This window comes from Camponotus vicinus, unplaced genomic scaffold, assembly GCF_025532165.1.
Source record: "Camponotus vicinus isolate PSW18456_S1 unplaced genomic scaffold, iyCamVici1.0 SCAF_8, whole genome shotgun sequence".
In the NCBI taxonomy this organism is placed as follows: Eukaryota; Metazoa; Arthropoda; class Insecta; order Hymenoptera; family Formicidae; genus Camponotus; species Camponotus vicinus.
The window spans coordinates 10,075,430-10,092,256 of record NW_028141980.1 but is presented as its reverse complement, the minus strand read 5'-3'; the positions used below and the strand labels follow the sequence as shown (position 1 = coordinate 10,092,256).

Genomic DNA, 16,827 nt, shown 5'->3' with positions numbered 1-16,827 from the left:
CCGTTCCTCGATTTAACGAGAAACACGCCTTCTCGACACATGAAGTTCTACTTCATATCGTCTTCAGATGCAACCGATACTTTAAATACGTTATTTTCAAACGATCTTTTCATGTATTACATGTAATGAGACAGGAAAAAAAACTCGAAATCCCATACCAGCACAGACCATTGTTGTTACATTGCCGCAATATTGCAGCAATATTGCAATATTGTCACAATATTACTGCAATATAACAACAATGATCTATGCTGTATGGGATTCTTTGTAATTTGCAGCACTATTGTACCTGCGTCATTTATGATAAAAATTTTTCGAATTTGCTACAGACTTGCTAGACTAATTTTGAAGACATCAGGATTATAATTCCGCATCGTAAGAATAGAGGAATAATATTTAAAATGTACGATACATATTTATACCCCGTATACTTTATAACATTTATTTATATATTCTTTCGTAATGATATAATTACAATAAAAGCATATCAAGCAGAAATAAAATTATTTGACATAGTAAGTATTAAACTCACCTACATGTTAATAAAATCAACCCTCGTTTACGCACGTTTATTGTATAACAATGAACACAAATCACAATCTGTGGCGCGATCGTGCGGTTGAATTCGCGAAACAATTGGACTGGGTAATGAGAATCATGCAATGAGGATGTGCTGATTGGGATGAATGGGTTACATTGTCGGGAGGGCAAAAAGTGCTCAGAGCTTTTCTATCGAGGTCCCTGGATGCGAGGCATAATGTCGAGAACGTATCGGAATTTTTGGAACACACTTGTATTATAAACATACTTATTTCTTGTTCGAAAATTTCAATTGTATTATTTTGTAAAAAGTGATAACTATAAAAACGAGGAACGATATATATTTAATGTTAAATCTTAATTATTATAAAAATAATATAAAATATTATTCATAAAAAATAATAAAATATATAATAAAAAATTAATAAAAAATATTAATAAAAAATATTGATTTTAAGAAATATCGGCATTTTACGTATATCTCGTATTTAATTCGTATATGTTTTACATAGTTCAGTTCGCACGTGCTTTATATACTCACTCCTATATAGTTTCGCAAAATTAACGTGTAGGTGCTAGCGAAGCGTGTTACAAGCATCGGTGTTAATTGATTGTATGGTAAACTCACGGTGTAGTTGCTTTGTAAAGTACGAACAATAAGCACAGCGTAGCGATTGTTTGTCCATATGATTCCGTATTGTGTCAAGTAATGGGGAATACCTATCAATTATTAATCACGATAACACACAAAGGTGCGAAACGAAAGCGCATATAATTTGCGATACGCATCAAATTACGCGTTATTGTTGATTTGTGTAACAGTTCGCTTACTTGCGTTAATGAGGCTTTATTTTGCGCTAATCTCGGAATTGATTCGAAATAGTTTCAACGAAACGCGATTACTAACAAATTGATAAACAAGACGTATGCAAGAACAGTTATCACATTTATTTGTTACTATCTGAATCTTTTCTAGAATTACTTTGATGAGAGAGTTCGAAAACGCGTAACATAATCGAAAAACATTGAAAAAATTAGATTATGCCTAGCAAACACCAAATAACAGTTATATAACTGTTAGTTACAATTTTCCACTCAACAATATAACTGTTATGTAACAGTTATATAACATGTAACATTTATATTGTTGAGTGGGAAATTACAACTAACAATTATATAAATGTTACTTAGTGTTTGCTAGGTGTTTTCTCTTAATATTTTTTTCTATTTCATTTTACTTCTCTTTATACTTTTTTATATTTACGTTGTTAATTTTTTGCACTTACGCTGCTAAATTATGAATGAAATTTAGAGACATGTAAAACAAAATAAATGAGAGATTCGAATGAAAGATTTGTTTCATGCTTAAGTTCAAAGTCGCATAGAATATTCGATGAAAGATTATGTTGTTCGGTATTCAAGCAAGTAATGAACACGCAATTAATAAATACGATAACATCAACACGTGATGATGTCTATTTTGTATATAACGAAGACGGTTGTTTTGTCCTACACGCAATCATTTATGCGTCATCGCTCATAAATTTCGAGCTTAACAATAACACGTTGTGATTATCGGTGCGATATGAACGCGTCATAAAAAGAAAGTTGACGTATTATCAGCATTTTTATCGTGCATCTCGATATGCATTGCAAAACTACGATCCTTGTAAACTGAAGCTTTTCTTCTGATGTCGCGCAGGTATAATCGAGAATCTCCAACGAGGAATCTTTCAAACGAGGAATATTATTCGCGTGTAAATTCATAGTATTCCCAACAAACGCCAAATAACAGTTATATAACTGTTATGTAACATGTTATGTAACAGTTATATTGAATGAGAAATTACAACTAACAATTATATAAATGTTACTTGGTGTTTGCTGGGTTGTTATTAATCAATATGGACAATGTACGCTACATCAATATGGACAAATAAAAAATTTAAAAGACGTCATTTGAATCGTCGAAAGAATCTAGTCAAAACAGGAAACACGAGCAATGCGAATCTCACATGCGGGTTTGTCACATCACGTTACAGTTCGCAAGCCGATTACGCGCGAATTATGTCATAATCAGCTGACGCTCCAGATTCGAAATTCGCGTTGCATCCGGTCTGATTCGAGTCTTCCCGGATGACAGAATTTGTCGGTACCTTGGGCCAACATTCACGTCGATAAATGTTAGGCTCTGTTTTCCTTTTTTTTACTTATATCTTTTTTCTTTACATTTTTGCATTTTTTTTTCTTCTTCGCAAATTCCGATTATATTTCATTCAATCTTCCGCAGATGCAGTTACCCTAACAACACATGTCCAAAAGACATCCATAGAATATCTAGAGGACAGCCAAAGGATATTTTATGTCCTCTGGATGTCCTCTCGATGACCTCTGGACATCTTTTGGACATGTGTGTTGTTAGGGTAGCGGAAACAAGTCTATTATAAATTATCGATTCGTTATCCTTTTTTTAGAACACAGCTCCACCTGTAATAAAACGGTGAGAAAATACGTACAACACGAACCAAGTTCAATTTTCGATTCTAAAACAGAAAGAGCAAAAGCGTAGATTTTATCTTTTTATCTGACTTTTTAAATGACGAAACCATATCGGTCCTATCTGATCCTATCTACAGTCTATACAATAAATATTGATATTTTTTCTGAAAAAAGAAAAAAACGTCAGATTTCAATGTAAAATTAGACCGAAAATAAAATTCGTGGGTTCAAAAACCAACGAGCGACCTCGAAAGGCGAGATCTACGAGAGGAAGATACGCAGAAGATTCCATAGATACGTATCTATCGTTCACCCCTCGTCGTAAACACACTCTAGAAATTGTGCGCTTCGTGATATCAGCTGATTCTCTCCCCCCTTCTGACGTTCTCCCCTCCACGCGTCACCAAGCGTGCTCAACCGAGCGCGCGTTTCCTTTCCGCTAGATCTAGATAATAGTGTATCGCGCGTGTTACGGGATACGCGTGTGTTTTTCTGCGTTGTCAACAACAAAGAGCCCGATCGTGGCGAGACAGCCGCGAGAAGACATCCCGTATCGTCGCGTCCATGGCAGATCATGAGGTCGTCCAAGCGAAAAGGTGAGAATTTTTTTTTTCAGAAATTTTCGCGATTTTTTATGCGAATCGGGAGTGTCGCGGGTTTTAAAATTACGCGATTGCCGCGCAGTCATCGTTACGTCATTTGGCACAAAAAGTGGATGTGTGCAACAGAGATTTGCGACGATTTTTTTCTTCCACGCGGGACGATGACGGATTGTCGTGTTAGAGACGGTAGAATATTTTCTAGCAGTCTAATAAAATATGCGAAATAGACGAACAATCGTTACAATTTTAAGGTTCAACTCGCGTTAAGGTTGTGGGGCTATTTCATCATTAGATCTCTTCTGATTCATCTTCGTGGCGATGCTACGTGTGTAGTTAATAGAGACGGATGTAGATAATAATGTAGTGATTGGGAGTCTATGATATCACGGCTATTAATACACGTCTATACAGTGTATACCTGTGTTAATACAACAGCATGACTTGACACAAATTTCAATTTGCTAATTTATCTGCTATTTTCTTTATATATAAATTGAAATACATTTTGTAAGACGAAGAATATATTTTTTCCAATTGCGTGTAAAAATAAATATTTTATTTTTTCGAAAACAGTAGCTGGATTTGGGGATGGTTTAGTTGGTCCGGATCATCTTCAACCATGTTACGTACTGTGGAGAAAAAGATTCTATCATGTAAGTAAATATAATAAAAAGTTTCAACAATTTTATTCAAATTATTTAAAACTTATGTGTTATTTTTTTCTTTCAATATTACAAGGTTTAAAAACAGCATATAGAGGATGGTTTGTGGATATTGGACCAGTAGTAGGACCAGCAGATAAAATATGGACTATTTCGTTAAATGAAGAATCACCAAAGACACCGATTGTTTTATTACATGGTTTAGGAGCTGGAGTGGCGTTATGGTGTTTAAATTTGGATGCGCTTGCATCTCAGAGACCAGTGTATGCCATTGATATATTAGGTGAGAGAGATGGATACTTAAAATATCAAAACTTTCATTGCTTTTAACTTTATCTGAAATTCCACATTTAATATGCATTTAATAATAATGTAACATAATCTGACAGATTTAAAGTTTTTCCTGCTTTTGTCATTGTCCACTTGACAAATACATGATTCATCCATATCTAAATATGATTAATTGACTGGACTTTGCAACTACATATAATATAAATGTATTGATAGACTTGTGCAATATATGATTATTTGAAATTTTTTATCTTTAGGATTTGGTAGGAGTAGCAGACCTGTTTTTAGTAATGAAGCGCAAAAAGCTGAAGAACAATTAATACGTTCCGTAGAAGAATGGAGAAGGGAAATGCAACTAGAAAATTTTGTATTATTAGGTCATTCAATGGGTGGTTTTCTTGCGGCATCTTATGCTATGCAATATCCTGAAAGAGTAAAACACCTCATACTAGCTGATCCATGGGGTTTTCCTGAAAAGCCAGCCGATGCTGCTGCAAAGGCAAACTTACCATTTTGGGTTAAAGTTATTGCATTTGCAGTGCAGCCTTTGAATCCTCTATGGGCAGTTAGAGTCGCTGGACCATTTGGTTAGTAATGCTGCTATGAATATATATATTCAGTATTCTGTTTGCATTAAAATGAATTTTAAATTAAAATGCTTACTATAGGACAGTGGCTTATTGAAAAGACAAGACCTGACATAGTGAAGAAATTTTCTCCTTTATTAAAGGATGATATTGCTATAATTTCACAATATATACATCAATGCAATGTGCAGACACCATCGTAAGTTTAAAAAATGTCTTAATATATTTAAAAAAGTATTGCTGTGCTATATTTTCACATTATATTTGTTTTAACAGAGGTGAAAGTGCATTTCATGCATTGATGTTTAGTTTCGGATGGGCGAAAAATCCTATGGTCAAAAGAATGCACAAGTTGAGCGATGATATACCTATAACATTACTTTATGGTAGTAAATCATGGGTTGATAATTCAGCTGGTGAAATGATAATGCAGTATCGACCTTCATCGTACGTTAACGTCCAGGTGCGAAAATTACATTAAATTACAATTAAAATTAAATTAAATTACAATGATGCTGAAACAGATTGATTTGCAGTTGTTTGTACAAAAATATAAATTATATTTTACAGGTTATTACTGGAGCTGGCCATCACGTTTATGCAGACAAAAGTGAAATCTTCAATAAATACGTACTGGAAGCATGCGCTTTAAGTGACTCGATACCTCGTTTAACATCATCACATTTACACTCATATGCTAAATTCACTAATGATGAAGAAATAAATGATTTATCTAATGAAGCAGTTGAAACACGAAAATCCGAAGAACAAAAGTTAGACACATCAAAATCAACTAAGCTTTAATTACAATTATAGCGTGAAATATTTTTACAAAACAGAATGTTTCCAGTACTATTGCTACTAGTACAAGAACTATATATAGTAATTACATATATTGTAATGGAGAATATCGCATACGTGATATGTTAAATATACAAATAAGTTTCTAATTTTTCGTTTATGTCCTACGACAAAGCCTTATAAAATATACAAATATGATAATGTAAAAATGTAATGTAATAGACATCGGCTTTATGTGATAATTGATTGTAGATATTGCATAATTATTTACATATTCTGCTTTTAGTTTCGGAAATTATGACCAGAGTCCGGATCTCGGTGCCGTTTTCCCCATTCCAAGTGCATGCTAGCGGCCGAACGCCGCGAAAAGCAGTACTGTCTGTTCGCGCCGGTCTAACGTAGCAAAGAGGGCACCTTGACGTAGAATACAAATACACACATATATATATATATATATATATATATATATATATATATATATATATGCATATCTATTTATTTGTATTCTAGAGAGGGTCAAGGGAGAGTGTGGCACAAGTAGGTACTTTTCGCTGATTGGCTCCGCCATATCGTATTCTGCATCACGGTGGCCCCTTTGCTACGTTAGATCGTCGCGGCGTAAGTGGTACTGCTTTTCGCGGCACTCGACCGCTAGCATGCACTTGGAGTGGGAAAAACAGCACTTTGATTATGACAATGTATTACTGCGAATATGCGGAGTTTATAAAAGAGTTCTTGCCATAAGATTTATATTCTTTATAATCATCGATTTTTTTAAATACGATTGATTAAAATCTTATCATATAAACGCTACATAAGAAACTTATATAAATCAAAGCGATCAAAGAATTTGTATATAACATAACTATGTGATAAAAAATTGTACATTATGTACAGTGGTACAGTTTTGTAGACATAGTAAGCATAGACTGTGCATACATATCTTAAATATTAAACATGTATGCATGCATCAAAATTAGAAAACAGTAATATTTCGAGAGTCTATTTATCACTTTTTAGATTAGAGTGAAATCGTTTCTGTGTTGATCATAATCTTATATTTGAGGGAGAAGGCTAAACTCCCCAAAATTCTTCCTTCTCTAATCATGATTTAACATTTAATCGATTGTCCTGTAGTCTATATTTATTATGTCTCATTTTGTTAAAACAATCTAATCTTTAGAAAATAATGATTAGTCCTTTTGTTGTTATTAATTATATTATCTTGGACCTATAACAAAATTATGTATACAATTTATTTATGTGGACAATTTATTAATTATTGTACAATTTATTATTAATAAATTATTTATTGTGTACACAAACGTGAAGAAAGTCGAATATTAGTATTATATTTTATATCGAATAATAAAGATTGTTGAGAAATATATCAGCTTGAAATCATTGCACTTGACTGTCAAACTCGTCGCTATTCTCATTGTTATAATCATCTTCAGGTTCATTATAATCAGACTTTATTTCTTCCTCAAAATTACTTAACATTTCATGTTTAAGCAATTTTCTCGCCCGATGTAAGCGTCTTTCTTCTTTCCGTTTTGCGGCTAGAAAATCAGAGAGGATCTTATTTTGCTCTTTCTGTGTTAAGAAGTCGTGTTCTTTTGAAACTAAGTTACAAGAACTTTTATCAACATTAGTATTTATGTTTAACACCCGCCTTTGTGCAGCCTCTTTTGATTTGGATACAGAAGAAATAATCTGTAACAATTCAAAATATCTTTCATTTATAAATTTATCTTTTATTACAAAATTAAAGTTAAGATAGATTACCCTAGACATAATTTTGTAATGATCCAATCCTAATACATCATGTCTCATTATTGGCAATTCTATATAAGATTCATCCATCTTAGAATCCTGATTTGTATCTGATTTCATATACAAAGTTTGATCAGCTATATCAGTATGTGAGGCATCCAATTGAATTTCTTCAGATTTCTCATCCTTAAAATTTATTGTTGCTAATCTTCTTTCTACTTCCTTCTCCGTTGCAAACCGCTTGTCTTCGACAAACTGAATAGGAGGTACTATACCTATAATACGAAGCTGTGATAGTTCATGCCGAACAATTTTAGCACACTTTTGCAACGCTTCCTTGCTAATGAGCGAGGAGACATCATTAGTATTATTTATCCAGTATACATTAACACACTTATAATCCGAAGTTATTTTCACACAAGTAATCTCTATGCCTCCATTTATGATATCAGACACTTCACCCATTGACATCAAGTCTGTTATGTGCTTCATGAAAAGTTTATCTCGGACCACCATTCTGCGCATTGTTTGCACAGAGGCTGTTTTATTGCTCTGTTCGATACCTAAAGTATTATGTAAATCTATCGTTGGGTCGTGCCACTTTCTGTAAAATAATATAAAAATATAAACATACAATATGAAAATAATATAATATAAAAACACAAAAATTTACATGCAGAAAAGTTTCACAATATAAATCTGTAGCTTAAATGTACACTTGATTTATCGAGAGATCTCTCACCTTTTCGACTTATGAGTTCCCTGCAGCATTTTTTTTATAAATTTACTCTCTCTGTATAAATTCAAGTACGCACTTGACGAGCTTAGGCATCTGCATATTTGAAAGCATGTAATAAAAGAACGTGCGTCTCGCATGTTGATTGTTAATCAATAATATACGAATAATAAAATAAAAATTGATATTAATAATTTAATTAATATCAATTATATTGCGATGACAGAATAATCTGTTCACTCTCTAGCCAAACTTTATAGAACACGATTTGAAAACAAATATAGAATTAAACTAGGTTAAGTAATAAGATAGAGAAAGAAAGACTTGCCGTAAACAAGGATAAAGAATTCGAAAACCGTGGACAATACATAATTCGTTAAAAATTTCAAAATTTAGAGAAGCAGAAAAAAAAGATGAAAAAAAGAGAATCAATATGAGGAAGAAAGACAAGGATTTTTGTACATATTTGAAGAATATATAACTAACAAATTTTACAAAATTTTTTAATCATAAATACACTTATTTTTACGTCTATTATGTAATGAAGATATAAAAATTAATAAATTGATAGAATATATTTAAAAAAAAATTTCGTTTTTTTATAAAAATAAAACCTGAATACTTTTCTAAGCACATACATGTTAATCAAGAGTAAACTATAATACATGTATTTATTATATTAGATCATTAATTAACTATGACAAATTAAATATGATTTTTTTTAACGATGTAAAATTTATATAATAAAATACTGTAACTATATAATCTCCTTGTGTGCTTTGTCCTCGTGTGATTTGTGTTTCAATAACGTTTCTTCTTTTCTAATGCTAAAATATTACAAAAGAATTAGAAAAGAAAATATATAGAAAAATTATACATAAAATCAATTATATACATCTCACTACATTAATGTAAAATATTTAAAACAGTCACGATGACCTTTTTTTTTACCTTTCCTTTCTTCTATAATCTCTCTTCTTCTTTCTTTAAGTTCTGTAGGCAAATTTTCGATCATGCTCTCAATAAAATTATCTAAAACTAATGACCTATTCATTGATATTATCGATTTCCTACAAACAGGACAATCTCTTCGTTTCTTATTCCACATACATATGCAATGGTGACAAAATGTATGTGTGCAATTTAATGTTGTTGCTCTCACAAATAATTCTGAACATATGCTACACGTCAATTGTTCATCCATAATGTCGCTCACTTTTCCAAGAATATTTTCCTTAGTATTAGTTTCTATAATATTTTGACTTAATCCAGTTAAATCTATTGTGTCTAATATATGGAATTCTGAAGAATCATTAACTACTTCTACAAATATACAGTTATCTGCTGTACTTGCTTCACTAGTTATTATGTTTGCTGGAAAAAAAGATTAATAAGATTCAATAATTTATAGTAAAAAATAGTTTTAAAAGTTGTCAAATATATAATTGAAAAATAGGTGGGAAATAATTTTTTTTAAATCCAATTTATTAAAACATACCATTTAACATTGCTTGTGAAGTTTCCGCCTTTGCTTCTTGTTCTTTTAAAGCTTTTTCCGTTTCTTTCAACCTCTCTTCTAATATATTTTTCTCATTCAATAATTGAGCTTGAATATTTTTTTCTTCTTTTACCTTGTTTTCCATCATATTTCTCCATTCTGTTTGTTGTTCTTGTCTCCACTTTTCCATTTGTTCTCTCATTTTTATTTCTAACATTTCTTTCTCTTGCTTACTCATATCTAGTGCTTCTTGCCATTTTTGCTTCTCCTCATTTATTCTGGTCTCAAATTGTTGCCTTTCGCTCTCCAATTTTTCTAATAACTGGGAATACATGTTTTGCAAATGTTGTTCTTGAGCATTACCTGTCTTTATTTTACTTTCTAGTACTTCAATTTGTCGTAATAAATTCTCTTTATCATCTTGAATAACAGTTTGTTGCGATAACAGATCTTCAAGCTGTTGTTTTAACTCAATTTGCTCCTTTTGTTTTATTTCAAGCTTATCTTTAAGTTCTTTTCTTTGACATTCTTGACTTTCAGCAAATGTTTTCTGCTTGATTAGAACAGTATCAAGTATTTTTTCATCTATACATGGCCTCTTAACACAATGATCTTTTTCGGCAAGAGTAAACATATACTTGAATGTTTCATTTGGACTAAATTGTATAACATCACCTGGATAAATATTTTGTATTACTCCAGGAGGGATAGCAATATTATTGACAAATGTTGCGGATGAACTTAAATCTTTAATCATCCATTCATCTCTATCATCACATATAAAGATACAATGTCTTCTAGATATTGTAACATCCAATATAATCTCGTCATTGTCCCTTGCACGGCCAATTTTAAACTGTATATGCCCCAAAAAAAATTATATTTTCAAAATTGATGATTTTCTGATAAATATACACAATAAAAAATACAGTAAACTGTTATAAACTATTAATTTGTTGAATGTTTTGTAAATTGAATTTGCTAAGATTTCACCATATCAGTAAATATTGATAAGATTACTTTTTGTTTATGCATTATAATAGTATTTTTTTGTATATTTAAATATAGATATTATACAAAAAATGAAATAAATAAATCGTAAATATCTTTTCATGCATATAATTATAGAAAAAATGCATAAATTTCTGTTAAATATATTTTGTTACTCTCTATTAAAAATTAAAATTGTTTAATATTTATCTAAGATTAACTGAAAAATCCTTTCTGTATTAATTTATCTATCTAAAGTACGCTAAATTATAACATTGCTTTTTACCAGATTTTTGTCAATACGTATACGATCTTTGTTATCGGTTCGTATTAGAACTGGTTCGAGAACTTTTGGTTCTGGTTCATCAGATTTTCTTTTAATGGACTGCTCCATTATTCAAAACAATATTTCACAGATAATTACGTCAAAACAATAAGAAAATACATTGGATATAATAAACAACCCATGGCTTCTCTACTTCTTCGCTTTGCCGCGACATTCGCATGATAAATGTAGGGGTGCTTTTCAACAAAAGATACACATAAGTACAATGTTACATGATTGGCTATCGGATAGAAAAATTTTTGGGACATCAGACATTTTCTATTCGATAATTAATTATGCAATATTGCTTTTACCTGTGTTTTTTTCTGCGATTGAGAAAACGCTAAAGATAAAGTATTGCATCAACCAATCAGAATAAAGAAATTTTATTCTTTTTGTCCTTATTGGTTAATCGAATGCTTCGAAGCATTCCTAGCATCTTCTCGATTGCTAAAATTAGATTACGCATTAAAATTTGAGTAATCAAAATAAAAGGAACTAAAATTTCTTTATCTTGATTGATCAAATTTTAATCTTTAATCTCAATGTTCTCTCAATGAGATATATTTATGAGTTTTATAAAATTTGTTCTTTATGGCTGAGTTTCCACTGAGCGCGTCACGCGTCGCGTCATCCAGCGCGAGCCAATCAAAACATCCCATTGTAATAACACGGAAAACATGTTATTACAATGGGATGTTTTGATTGGCTCACGCTGGTTGACGCGACGCGTGACGAGCTCAGTGGAAACTCAGCCTTATAGCTTTATCAGAGAGAAGACTGAGACATGTCATGGCCTGTTTTTAGGTGATCCCTGAAAGCGATACTCCCTCTATGGACATTGAAAACGTGGACATGAACTAGAAAGCCAAAGTCTATGAATGTTCTCAGAGGGTAACATATAACGTGCACAATTTTTGGTTTTGTTCCATGCTATGTGTACGAAATATTGATACGAATAAGAGTGCCGCAAGACGCTTATGTATATTAAATAAATTTTAAAATTATCTTATAAATAAGTTTTGTGTGGTTCTCTCTCTCTCTCTCTCTCCCTCTCTCTCTCTCTCTCTCTCTCTCTCTCTCTATATATATATATATATATATATATATATATATATATATATATATATATATGTTGGAATTAGATATATACATATATTCTATGTATATATAGAGATACCGTCTCTTTTCGAAAGATATTATTAGCATTGAAAAATTTAAATATAATATATTTAATTCATTGAATCGTATTTATTCTATGTCTCATCACACGATATAAATAAGAAGTTGGACGTTTTTTATTTCAATGAATGTAACGCGTTCAAAGATGAAATAAATATTTTTCTATATATTCATTGTCATATTTATATTTTTATTTACAAAAAACAAAATGCCTGCTGTAGGGTAAAAATATTTTTAACCATATATTTCTATAAATATCTTCTTAATTAGCAGTAAATTGATCTTTGATATTCAACATTGTTTTAAATTATTTAAAAATTTAATTAATAATACATGTATAGAATTTGTTGTTAAATTAATCACTGATTCTTCTGAAGGATTTGTAATTAAGATTTGAAAAATATGGATGTTGCAAAATATTTTAAAAATGTCTTCTTTTATATAAAATATAAAGAATTCATATATTCCATTCTAATGTAGTCAACAGTATTTATATATTTTTATTATAATTTTCATAACAGCGTAATATTTTTAAGTTTAATACTTTGTACTAAATTATAAAATTTAATATAATTACAAAGTAGTAGTATTATTATTAATAAATAGGTTTAATATAATTTATTATTATTAATAAATAGGTTGTATGCAATTGCAAATTGTCTTTTAGTTTCTAATCATTTTCAATCATTTCTAGGATTATTGGAATATTAAAAGAATTGAAAGAAATAATGATCTTAACAACCCTATGAGTCCTAACAACCCTATGATCTTAACAATCCTATGAGCCCTAACAACCCTACTTCCTGATTAAAATTATTCGAGATTTGGGGAGCCTATCTCTAATCATATATATTTTAATCAATGCCCTAATCGCGTGCGAGCTTTTCTTCAGGCCAGTTGACCCTACCTTTCGTTGATCCTGGCCACTTTCTCGCTTGATCTCTAATCAGAGATCGAAAGAGGAGATAAACACTCCTTCTTTTGCCGGTTAATTATCGACAAATGAGCGTAAATATTTCACGCTCACCGTAACGATCGTTCGATTTTACGATCGTTCGTTAAATATTTGAATATAGCTTTTTATTTTAACTTTAAAATAAAGCCAAATTGCTACAAATTTCTATATATTATATTAGACTGCTAACACGGTCATATAGTAAGTCATTTATTATCATGTTACAAGTTATTTAATGAATTAATCATTTGGCTTTATATTAAGTTAAAGTAAAGTTTAAAACTAATATCTATAAATAAATTCTACGATGGATGAGCTAAGAAATTAGAATAAGATAAATGCGCGTTATAAAAATAAAGTAGTATCAGAAATTGATAAAATTGATAAAATTATTAATACGTGTTCTTTATTTAATAAATTAGACAAAATCTTTACTTGATCTTCTTTTTTTTAATTAATACTTCAATATATTTTCGCAATAGATGCAAAGCATTTCGAAAAAGAACTTATTAAAATTTATTTAACTTAATTTATTCTAGCTCATCCATTTTAAGGCAACGGATTTATCTACAATCTACATCTACATCTACATCTACATCTACATCTACAATCTCTACGAAACCGTTACCTTAAAATTAAATAAAAGTTTTTTTCACTCACCGGCACTGATGCGCAACAGCGGAGTTATCGAAGCTACGTTGTCTGTAATATACAAATATAAAATTCATTTACAACAATGCTCAAAATAAAATCAATATTTCAAAAAATTTGTATCGTGCGGAATTTTATATCCGATGTGTAAAATAATAAGCAGAGATAAACACGTGTGCAAAAATTTTATAAATTTTTGAAACTGTTTTTTAAATAGAAAGTTTTATATAATTTTTATAAAAATCTTTCTCTCTAATTTTCTTTTTAATTCATTTAAATAATAAGATCGAATTATTGTTCATTTATAACGATTTATAACAATTGATATACAAATAATAGATACTCACCATCAGGTTGCTCCGCCGATGCAAGATGCCTCTCCCAGGCCTCCTCCTCCTCTCATGTTGTTGACGCGCGATACTTTTAACGACACTCCCGCACTCACGAGCGATATTTTTATATCGCTATTTTCGTTATTTTACGCGCGATACTGAACGGCACCCCCGCACTATTTCGGTACGATTAAAATTTGGTCGCGCGATGTATATATTTAATATATATATACTTTCACCGACACTCCCGGTTTCGGTACGAGCGAAAATCCCATTTCATTTATGAGAATCAACTTCGAGCCAACAGGTCGGGAATGCAACGATACAACGAGCAAAGATTAGGCCCGAACCGGAAAGAAGACGAAACGATTGAGGAATAGAGGAAAATGAAGTTCACCAGCTCTTTTTCGCGCATAATTATCCTATCTCGTATCGAACCTGGACCCGCTAAGCACGATTTCAGGTGCTTCGCCCGGAACACGAAGTTTCCCGCTATTGCAGGACATGGCTACACCAGGCTGGTAGACGGCAAAAGAAGAGGATACCCACATTTTTTAAATGCTAACATTCAGCAATTTAGAAAATGGGGAGGCAACCCCTTTTACCGAGCGAAAATCGTGCCTAGGGGAATCCACTCGACTCCTCGACAGGGTTAACACACGCAGTGCGTGTGGCTGTAGACGAGCAAAGAGAAGGGACCCATTGACGACCATTCCGAGCAATCGATCGAGTTCTAACTAATTCGGGCCGAATTACTTGACGAAGCACGAAGCAAGAGTGTACGTTGCATAGCAACGTGTGCAAACTCGAAACATCCCAGTTAGTTGGCATCGGAAGTAGAGACTCGTGACAATAAGGAAATTGGGATTTTTATACGAAAAGTCCAACGCGGAAGCGCGAAAACGCGACGACGCGAGAATACTACACCGCGAAAACGCGGTAACGGAGCGCTTGCCGTCCGCGGCACGTTGACGGTATCGACGACGCGAAAGGGTACTTAGCTTCCCATTCAGGCACCTTAAGATTTATCATAAATAGAAAAATTTAAGATAAACTTCAAGGCACCATCCAAGTACTAAGCCCTCCCACCGCGACAAGGTGTACCCCATGGGAGGGTTATATTATATATAATTTTATATATAATATAATACATAATTTGAAATTTATTTTGTAATATAGTACATAAATTTAAATTCGCAAATATGAATGATAAATAAAAATATAAAGGATAAGAGAACATCTATTATACAAAGCAATGTTCAAAATAAATGATTTTAAACCTAATTATTGCGCGCAATTAATTTTTACATTTTTACTTTTAAATAGATATATCTTAATATTATAAATTGCGTAATTACAAAATAATTTATATTTCTTAGATATAAACTTTTAAAAATATGATAAATAAAAAAATTTCTATTTTTTTATATATGAAATATTTAAATAAATATATTAATTTGAAATGTTTTATAAAACATAAAAGTATCTGAAAATATTAATTAATAAAAAATTTTATAAATGTTTTAATTATTTTAAAATAAAATGGAATATTTTTTATAAGTTTATGTATTATATATGTTATACAATTTAAAATCACTATTAAATCACAATCAAAGAAATAAAACGAAACGAGAAATATGTATATTTTGAATATATATATTATTGATAAATAATGTATATATTGTTGCGTCCGCCGAACGCGGTATATATCGAACGCGATATATATCGAACGCGCGCGACACAATCGGCAAAATACTTAGCATACGCTGACGCTCGTACACTCGTAAATAATAACGCGATTTAAGGTGCACAAGAATTTTAATAAATCGCGAGTAACATACAAGAATTCAGAATAATCGTAAAACGGATCACAAATAGACGCGCGTCCACACAATTTGACAGCTGGGCTTAGACTCTCTGACAGTCGTTGTTTATAACAATATCTTGACAACGCGCGCGAAAACGATCTTCTTCGAAAGAATTCAACGGGTAACGAATACATTCAGCGGGACGGGACGCGGGGACGCAACAATATAATAAATAATGAATGTGATAAATAATTTATATTAATGACTTACATCATATCTTATTGATCCATCCACTTCCAAAACCTCCTTTTTTCTTTTGCTTCCTTCGCTCTTTTCTCGTGGCACTTTAATCCTCGTTGCACTTACACTTATTCACGAAAAGTTCCTCGTTGCACTTGCAATTGTGTTTAGAGAAAGAATTTGATAATATATGAAACGTCTCACATCACTACTTCACTGCTCAAGAGCCACTGAGCGAATGATCGTAAGTCAAGTACATTACCGCGGTACTGTTTATATCGCCAGGGTCGACTATGTAAAGGAAGAATTTGATAATATATGAAACGTCACTACTTTATTGCTCAAGGTACTG

At 31.6% G+C, this 16,827-nt stretch overlaps 3 protein-coding genes across 4 annotated transcripts; 1 reads left to right on the top strand and 2 right to left on the bottom strand.

The window, feature by feature from the left end:
* The first annotated feature begins 3,429 nt into the window (after window positions 1–3,429).
* On the top strand, window positions 3,430–7,370 carry Puml (pummelig). Of its 2 annotated transcripts, XM_083107136.1 has the most exons (8): window positions 3,430–3,635; window positions 4,215–4,294; window positions 4,380–4,586; window positions 4,852–5,181; window positions 5,263–5,380; window positions 5,458–5,644; window positions 5,752–5,954; window positions 6,269–7,370. In XM_083107136.1, the coding sequence occupies exons 1-8, from the start codon at window positions 3,604–3,606 to the stop codon at window positions 6,330–6,332; spliced, it is 1,221 nt and encodes a 406-aa protein (XP_082963262.1). In that variant the 5' UTR covers window positions 3,430–3,603; the 3' UTR covers window positions 6,333–7,370. The 2 variants fall into 2 exon arrangements, with proteins under 2 accessions (XP_082963262.1, XP_082963261.1); XM_083107135.1 differs by lacking the exon at window positions 3,430–3,635 and adding an exon at window positions 3,699–3,827 and having other exon boundaries at window positions 5,752–7,370.
* Window positions 5,364–8,788, bottom strand: LOC145976164 (putative ribosome-binding factor A, mitochondrial). Its single transcript, XM_083107137.1, has 3 exons — window positions 8,501–8,788; window positions 7,771–8,362; window positions 5,364–7,698 (listed from the first exon to the last, which is right to left on the bottom strand). The coding sequence occupies exons 1-3, from the start codon at window positions 8,632–8,634 to the stop codon at window positions 7,384–7,386; spliced, it is 1,041 nt and encodes a 346-aa protein (XP_082963263.1). The 5' UTR covers window positions 8,635–8,788; the 3' UTR covers window positions 5,364–7,383.
* A 191-nt stretch (window positions 8,789–8,979) lies between these two features.
* Window positions 8,980–11,649, bottom strand: LOC145976161 (uncharacterized). The gene is made up of 5 exons (XM_083107134.1): window positions 11,622–11,649; window positions 11,269–11,504; window positions 9,993–10,848; window positions 9,446–9,868; window positions 8,980–9,321 (listed from the first exon to the last, which is right to left on the bottom strand). The coding sequence occupies exons 2-5, from the start codon at window positions 11,374–11,376 to the stop codon at window positions 9,296–9,298; spliced, it is 1,413 nt and encodes a 470-aa protein (XP_082963260.1). The 5' UTR covers window positions 11,377–11,504; window positions 11,622–11,649; the 3' UTR covers window positions 8,980–9,295.
* Between the last annotated feature and the right edge of the window lie 5,178 nt (window positions 11,650–16,827).

What these genes read in the sequence shown, in the direction of transcription:
- LOC145976161 (XM_083107134.1), bottom strand. Translation starts at nt 11,376, where the DNA reads ATGGAGCAGTCCATTAAAAGAAAATCTGATGAACCAGAACCAAAAGTT. An exon ending in TACGTATTGACAAAAATCTG is followed by an intron (nt 10,849 to 11,268) that starts GTAAAAAGCAAT and finishes GGGCATATACAG; the next exon opens with TTTAAAATTGGCCGTGCAAG. An exon ending in GATTATAGAAGAAAGGAAAG is followed by an intron (nt 9,322 to 9,445) that starts GTAAAAAAAAAG and finishes GTAATATTTTAG; the next exon opens with CATTAGAAAAGAAGAAACGT.
- LOC145976164 (XM_083107137.1), bottom strand. Translation starts at nt 8,634, where the DNA reads ATGCGAGACGCACGTTCTTTTATTACATGCTTTCAAATATGCAGATGC. An exon ending in GGAACTCATAAGTCGAAAAG is followed by an intron (nt 8,363 to 8,500) that starts GTGAGAGATCTC and finishes ATTATTTTACAG; the next exon opens with AAAGTGGCACGACCCAACGA. An exon ending in ATTACAAAATTATGTCTAGG is followed by an intron (nt 7,699 to 7,770) that starts GTAATCTATCTT and finishes GAATTGTTACAG; the next exon opens with ATTATTTCTTCTGTATCCAA.
- Puml (XM_083107136.1), top strand. Translation starts at nt 3,604, where the DNA reads ATGGCAGATCATGAGGTCGTCCAAGCGAAAAG. An exon ending in GTATGCCATTGATATATTAG is followed by an intron (nt 4,587 to 4,851) that starts GTGAGAGAGATG and finishes TTTTATCTTTAG; the next exon opens with GATTTGGTAGGAGTAGCAGA. An exon ending in TAGAGTCGCTGGACCATTTG is followed by an intron (nt 5,182 to 5,262) that starts GTTAGTAATGCT and finishes TGCTTACTATAG; the next exon opens with GACAGTGGCTTATTGAAAAG.